Source organism: Tursiops truncatus, chromosome 6 (assembly GCF_011762595.2).
Source record: "Tursiops truncatus isolate mTurTru1 chromosome 6, mTurTru1.mat.Y, whole genome shotgun sequence".
Taxonomy (NCBI): Eukaryota; Metazoa; Chordata; class Mammalia; order Artiodactyla; family Delphinidae; genus Tursiops; species Tursiops truncatus.
The window spans coordinates 60,624,069-60,632,163 of NC_047039.1; the positions used below are offsets into that span (position 1 = coordinate 60,624,069).

General features: G+C 34.6%; 1 protein-coding gene across 5 annotated transcripts in view; it reads left to right on the top strand.

The window, feature by feature from the left end:
- AK3 (adenylate kinase 3) overlaps positions 1 to 6,071 on the top strand; it is a 41,369-nt gene extending 35,298 nt beyond the window's left edge. For all 5 annotated transcript variants that reach the window (XM_019934792.3, XM_033858122.2, XM_019934793.3 and 2 more), the window contains exon 5: positions 3,113 to 6,071. In XM_019934792.3, coding sequence (XP_019790351.1) covers positions 3,113 to 3,233 — 121 coding nt within the window. In that variant the 3' untranslated portion in view covers positions 3,234 to 6,071. The remainder of the gene's footprint in view (positions 1 to 3,112) is intronic.
- Positions 6,072 to 8,095: the final 2,024 nt, after the last annotated feature.

Below are 8,095 nucleotides of genomic sequence, written 5' to 3' on the forward strand. Positions count from 1 at the left end.
AATATCACTGATGAATATAGATGCAAAAATCCTCAACAAAATACTAGCAAACAGAATCCAACAACACATGAAAAGGATCATACACCATGATCAAGTGGGATTTATCCCAGGGATGCAAGGATTCTTCAATATACACAAATCAATCAGTGTGATACACCATATTAACAAATTGAAGAATAAAAACCATATGATCATCTCAATAGATGCAGAAAGAGCTTTTGACAAAATTCAACACTCATTTATGATAAAAACTCTCCAGAAAGTGGGGATAGAGGAAACCTACCTCAACATAATAAAGGCCATATATGACAAACCTGCAGCAAACATCATTCTCAATGGTGAAAAACTGGAAGCATTTCCACTAAGATCAGGAACAAGCCAAGGATGTCCACTCTCACCACTATTATTCAACATAGTTTTGGAAGTCCTAGCCATGGCAATCAGAGAAGAAAAAGAAATAAAAGGAATACAAATTGGAAAAGAAGAAGTAGAACTATCACTGTTTGCAGATGACATGATACTATACATAGAGAATCCTAAAGATGCCACCAGAAAACTACCAGAGCTAATCAATGAATCTGGTAAAGTTGCAGGATACAAAATTATTGCACAGAAATATCTTGCATTCCTATACACTAACAACGAAAGATCAGAAAGAGAAATTAAGGAAACAGTCCCATTCACCACTGCAACAAAAAGAATAAAATACCTAGGAATAAACCTACCTAAGGAGGTAAAAGACCTGTACTCAGAAAACTATAAGACACTGATGAAAGAAATCAAAGATGACACAAACAGATGGAGAGATATACCATGTTCTTGGATTGGAAGAATCAATATTGTGAAAATGACCATACTACCCAAAGCAATCTACAGATTCAATGCAATCCCTATCAAATTACCAGTGGCATTTTTTACAGAACTAGAACAAAAAAATCTTAAAATTTGTATGGAGACACAAAAGATCCTGAATAGCCAAAGCAGTCTTGAGGGAAAAAAACAGAGCTGGAGGAATCAGAGTCCCTGACTTCAGACTATCTACAAAGCTACAGTAATCAAGACAATATGGTACTGGCACAAAAACAGAAATATAGATCAATGGAAGAGGATAGAAAGCCCAGAGAAAAACCCACGCACCTATGGTCAACTAATGTATGACAGAGGAGGCAAAGATATACAATGGAGAAAAGACAGTCTCTTCAGTAATTGGTGCTGGGAAAACTGGACAGCTACATATAAAAGAATGAAATTAGAACACTCCCTAACACCATACACAAAAATAAACTCAAAATGGATTAGGGACCTAAATGTAAGACCGGACACTATAAAACTCTTAGAGGAAAACATAGGAAGAACACTCTTTGACATAAATCACAGCAAGATCTTTTTTTAATTCACCTCCGAAAGTAATGGAAATAAAAACAAAAATAAACAAATGGGACCTAATGAAACTTAAAAGCTTTTGCAAAGCAAAGGAAACTACAAACAAGACAAAAAGACAACCCTCAGAATGGGAGAAAATATTTGCAAACAAATCAATGGACAAAGGATTAATCTCCAAAATATATAAACAGCTCATGCAGCTCAATATTAAAAAAAACAAACAACCCAATCAAAAAATGGGCAGAGACCTAAATAGACATTTCTCCAAAGAAGAGATACAGATAGCCAAGAAGCACATGAAAAGCTGCTCAACATCACTAATTATTAGAGACATGCAAATCTAAACTACAGTGAGGTATCACCTCACACCAGTTAGAATGGGCATCATCAGAAAATCTACAAACAACTAATGCTGGAGAGGGTGTGGAGAAAAGGGAACCCTCTTGCACTGTTGGTAGGAATGTAAATTGATACAGCCACTATGGAGAACAGTATGGAGGTTCTTTAAAAAACTAAAAACAGAATTATCATATGACCCAGCAATCCCACTACTGGGCATATACCCAGAGAAAACCATAATTCAAAAGACACATGCACCCCAATATTCATTGCAGCACTGTTTACAATAGCCAGGTCATAGAAGCAACCTCAATGCTCATCGACAGACGAATGGATAAAGAAGATGTGATACATATATACAATGGAATATTACTCAGCCATAAAAAGGAATGAAATTGGGTCATTTGTAGAGACATGGATGGATCTAGAGACTGTCATACAGAGTGAAGTAAGTCAGAAAGAGAAAAACAAATATCGTATATTAATGCATATATATGGAACCTAGAAAAATGGTACAGATGAACCAGTTTGCAGGGCAGAAATAGAGACACAGATGTAGAGAACAAACGTATGGACACCAAGGGGGGAAAGTGGTGGGGGTGGGGGTGGGATGAATTGGGAGATTGGGATTGACATGTATACACTAATACATATAAAATAGATAACTAATAACCTGCTGTATAAAAGAATAAAGTAAAATTTAAATATTAAAAAAATGCAACAATTCTATATATTAATTTTGTATCCTACAACTTTACTGAATTCATTTATTAGCTCTAACAGTTTTTTGGTGGTATCTTTAGGATTTTCTATATATAGAATCACGTCATCTGCAAAATGAGTTTTAGTTCTTTCCAATTTGGATTCCTTCCCCCCCCCCCCCCCCGCCCTTGTCTGATTGCTGTGGCTAGGACTTCCAATACTACGTTAAATAAAAACGGTGAGAGTGGGCATCCTTGTTTTGTTTCTGATCTTAGAGGAAATGCTTTCAGCTTTTCACCATTGAGTATGATGTTGGCTGTAGGTTTGCATATATGGCCTTAATTACATGGAGGTATGTTCCCTCCATACCCATTTTGTTGAGAGTTTTTATCATAAATGGGTGTTTAATTTTGTCCAAAGCTATTCTGTATCTATTGAGACAATCGTATGATTTTTATTCTTCAATTTGTTAATGTGGTGTATCACGTTGATTTGTAGGTATTGAACCAGACTTGCATCCCTGGGATAAATCCCACTTCATCATGGCATATGATCCTTACTGTTGCATTTGGTTTGTTAATACTTTGTTGAGGATTTTTGCATCTGTGTTCATCAGTGATATTGGCCCGTGATTTTGTTTTTTTATGCTGTCAGACCTGTCTTTTTTTTGTTTGTTTTTCATCCTTAGGAAAAAAGGGGTGTTGGAAACATTCTCCGGAACAGAAACCAACAAGATCTGGCCATGTGTATATGCTTTCCTACAAACAAAAGTTCCACAAATAAACCAGAATGCATCAGTTACTCCTTGAGGAAAAGTGCATATAACTAGTAAGATGAGCAGAAGCTCCTTGTCTGTGCATTTAGAAGTTCATTGTCCTAAGACTCTGGCATGTATAAATTCTTTGAAAATTGTGTTTTATTTCTTTTGATTTTATTCTGGAAATTAAGGATGTGCCAAATGAGTCAGATGTGAAGATTCATCTTTTGAAATGTCTATTGTGTTTTATCCAGTTATCTTCTATGGATGCACAATTAAAAAACATCAGAGATGTCTCAACTTTTGAAAATTACTGAGCATAATTAAAAGAGCAGTTGGTAATAATCTAAGTTTTGTTCAGAAGAGGAGTGGTTGATAAAGTTTCCTTATTTTTCTTGAAAAGTAAAAAAAAAAAATTCCATGTCACTTGTGCAAAGTGTCTTATCAGAGGCTTTTGTGTAGACTGATGCTAAAAAAGAGATCTCTAGCACTGTGGTACAGTTTTGTGGGACACTGTGTCTACAGAATTCCAGAAAAAAAGCAATGGGATTTACAGATTAGTTGCAGAATGCAAATTCACTGCTGCCTTTTATTGACCTAAAACAAACAGACTGCCAGATATTTCTCCAGCAACATCGAGGTCAGCAGATAATTGCATTTTGGGGTCTGCAACCATGGTGAGCTATGTGCAAGTCCTCCTCACAGCAAGGGAAGGAGAATGCTTTTATAGAGGGAAAAGGAAGCTGGGAGGGCTATAGTAAACAGAGTCCGTGGCTTTTCATTGGCTGAGTCCTTGCCAGGAAAGGAGAGTCTGTCTTCTTCTGTTGGGCTCTACTATCTTCACAAGTCATGAGAGCTCCCCCTTCTGGTCTCCTGACTCTAATTGAGGTGTCTATTATTTTTTTATACTTTACACTAGCAAACTTATAGTAGCCATATATGCTATATTTTGTTGTTAAACATACTTTCAGTTTACTCCAGATTTTCGATTTGCTATAAAAGTATCAATTAGCATATAGGAAAATATATTTTTCTATGACTTATTTTCTTTTGAAAATAGTTGTGTACTGAGGGATATGATTTGTTAGAAATTGACAGCATAAGTTCTTGCAAAAGCACCAAAGTTGAATTTTCAATAGAATATGTAATTAAACTCTTATGTTTTCAGGTGTTACTCAGGTTAAGAAATGTGTATTTAGGATCTACTTGCCAGTTTCTCTTTTTGATCCAAATGTATGATCTGCCTTGATGAGTAACAAAGAGAAAGAAAGAAAAGAGACAGACAGAAAGAAAGAAGCATAAGAGAAAACCCATGGCACTACGTAAAATAAGCATACTTTTTCATTAGGAAATCAATCATGTTTGCCTGGGGAAAATTCCCTTGACATAAATAACAATCATGATTAGTAAATGTGTAGCAATTAAAAGGATTTACAGGACATGTTAAAAAAAAAAACAGGAAACTGATCGATTTTGCTTGGAAGAGTTCTTTATTCCTAATCAAAGAAGTTGACAGCTACTAGTGTTAACTGCTATCCTACCTTAATGGGGAAGAATTCTGCCGGTGAATGTAATATGAGCAGCCATTTTAAAACAAAAATGATTTGATTCCTTAGTGGGGCAACGGGATGCGTGCTTACACGGTGGCCTCTTAGGAAGAGCAGGGCAATGAGAGGTGAAGGAGAAATCCGACAATATCTTCAATCTCTTACTCGGTGCTAGATGAAATGAAACAAGTCATCGTATAAACAATTATTAACTGCCTTTGAAAATTTGGCCCGTTTTATGCTAGGCACTGAAAATACAAATGCCAGCAAGCGATTCTTACATATCTTGTGGGGGAAAAAAACTTACTTTTCTTAGATTTTTAAAAATTCAATATTGATCTTTCAAAAGTGTACCAAGGCTTTAAAGTATTATGGTAAACATTTCATCCCTCACGAAACTTCCTTTAATGCCTTATTTGAATGTTAATATTATGTGCATTCTAAAAATGTTGGGAACTACTAAACTTATGAATTATCAAACATACATTAATATCAGTGTATTAGAATTAAATGAAAGTTTAGAACTGTGGATATTACATTGTCTTTGGTAATTCACAGGGCCCACTCTATCTCACCTTCCCTTCTGCTGCCCTGATGTCTCATTTGCTTCTGAATTAGTGTCTGCTTTCTAAATAATAATTGTCTTAAAACAGTACTATTTTAGATACATAGGCTGGTTTCATTTTACACTTTATCTCCTGCCATAATACTGCAGCCATACTGGCCTTCTTGACACCTTCAGGAGATTTAGAAATCAAAAAGAGGGATAGAAGAACATAGCTATGAAAATTAAGACCCTTCTTCCTGTGATCATTCCCTCCCCACTCCCAAAACAACCCAAAGTTTTGCACATACATCCATTACTTTGGGAGACGCCCACACTATTAAAAAAAGAATTTGTTTTCTGCTATAATAACTATCATTATGATTTATGTGTCACATGAAAATATGTCTGGAGTTGAATGCCATTGCCAGAAGCTATTATGCCTTAGTTAAAACTAATAAGACTTCAACCCATTACCTTATTTTCTAGAGTACCACAAGTTATTTTGGTACACATTTCATAAGCAGAATGTGCTGTGGGAAATGCAAAGTGGCGGTTAGTACCATCCAGAAATCTTATTTAATTCCATTTGAAATAGTTCAGATTTCTAAACCCTACCCCACAGCTGCTTCCCCTCCAGCTATTTACAATGGTATTTGAGCAAAATATTTTGGACATTCATACTTTGTGACAAAACTTACCTATGTTAACAATAAATCATGGTAATTACAGACCTCAGATTATATTAAATTTCTGTAATACTGTAACCAACAACAATAAATTTGTATTTTAAAACATGTTTATAAGTTGTCTTTTCATTAACAGAAGAAAATATTCCAAGACACCGGTAAACTGCAGAAACAGCCTTCCTATCTTTGCAATTCAAGATTCTGATTTTAGAAGTTATAAAAATTTTAAACACAGAATAGTCTAGCTGTGTTTAAAGCTTCTGGTGAAAGCCCATATGTTTTGCAGAGTCCACACCCAGCTCTAGCTTTTTTTTGTTTCTTTAGCTCACTAATGATCACGTTTTTCCATATAGCATTGAGTAAAAAGTTAAACTGTCGTGCAGGTCAAATTGCACGACAAAGTGTAAATCAGTCTGGTGGTGTCATATTTTACCAAAGGACTCTTAAGTGTTTGAGGAGTAAATAGCATGACAAATCATGCCATTTAAAGAAACAAGTGAAATATGTGAGAATCTTTAAAAATCATTTTCATACTTAGAAAACATCAAACCTTAAATCTAATTCTTCAAGCCTTATGAGAATGGTTTCAACTTCATTATTAGATGGTAAGCAATTCATAATCAACTTTTATTCATCTTTGTATCCTCCCCCCCAGTTAGCTTACATAGTAAGCAAGCAAATAAATACTTACTGGATGAGTCAGCTTCTTAGAAGACCTGTGAAATAGTACGTACATGTCCATTACAGATGGGAAATGAATGCATAGACTTTTAAAATGCATATGATATAGCAGCAATGAAATGAAAAGCCTGGCCGTCAGCTGAGACAAGTACGTTTCTGTCCCAATCAATTTAAGAACTGAAATACATGACTGACTTTGAGAACAGTAAACTGACATCTTTTTATTTTTCTCTGAAACTATGCCAAGATTAACTTCAGGATCACTTTGCCTAAACCCACAATGTCTTCATCCTGTAAGAGAATCTACTTAACTAAACTATATCCATGTTCTTTGGGCATCATCTAATTAGTTCACTTTTAAAAGGGTAATAGGAATGCCAGGCGGACAGAAGTCCCGATTTTCCTAGAGAGAAGTTACAGGAGATTGTGAGCTTTTAGGCAATATTTGAAAGAGCCCACTAATGGTACAATTGGATGAGAATGTTACTCGTCTTTCTCTCCTAGAGAATAATCTTAAATCAGTATTATTTCCACCACCATTAATAAAATGACACTGAGTTAACAGGGAATAGTGAAAACTATTTTTTAAAACTCTTAAAAAAATCTTTTATTGGAAGATTAATTTTATCAAATGAAATAATCTCTGATGGACACTTTGATGTCAAAGGTGTTTCACTTATTTGTTTGGACTTTCCATGGTTTGTATAGTTTGGAGAAAATTGTCTAACGTGAAATATAAATTATTCCTTTGCTTAGTATACTCTTATTATTTAAGAAACAGAAGACATTTCTCCTAATAGGAGTTAGTTCTTAGTAGTAAAGCAAAATAAAGAAAAATAAAAAGGATATCAATTTATTGTTCTGAGTACTATAGTACTGCTAAATTGTAAGTTATTGCAAATTATGGCATCAGTCAGTAGTTCCCAAAATAAATCCAATCACTTTCACACTGATACAACACTTCCCTTTGAAAGTAAAAGAATACACATAGCCAAATTTTAAATAGTTCTTCTGTTTTAGAAAACAAAAGCCAAAAAATCCTTCCGGAATAGTTTACTCAGTTGGTTGATAATTTCTCTCCTTCCAGTCTTCAGTTTTTAATACCTCTAACCTAAGGCAAAATGAAATTCAAAACAATTTTAAAGCTTACAGGCAAATCCTGGGGAAAAGTGAGAAGAATGAAAAGTAATGGTTCAAGTTACATTTCTGTGAAACTAGGGATTTTATTCCTATGTTCATTCTCCATTTGATAGGAAAAAGCAAGAGCTTGCTCCAAAACAGAAAACAACAACAAAAAAACTTCTATAACTAGGTCATTGGTTAAAAAAAAATTCAGGCTGATGAATACTACCATATAAATTAGTCAAACATTTTATTATAGAGTATGTATTTATATCAAAAGCACAAAAACAGCTTTATTCTTAAAACCAGGAAGATTGTGATGTTACATACG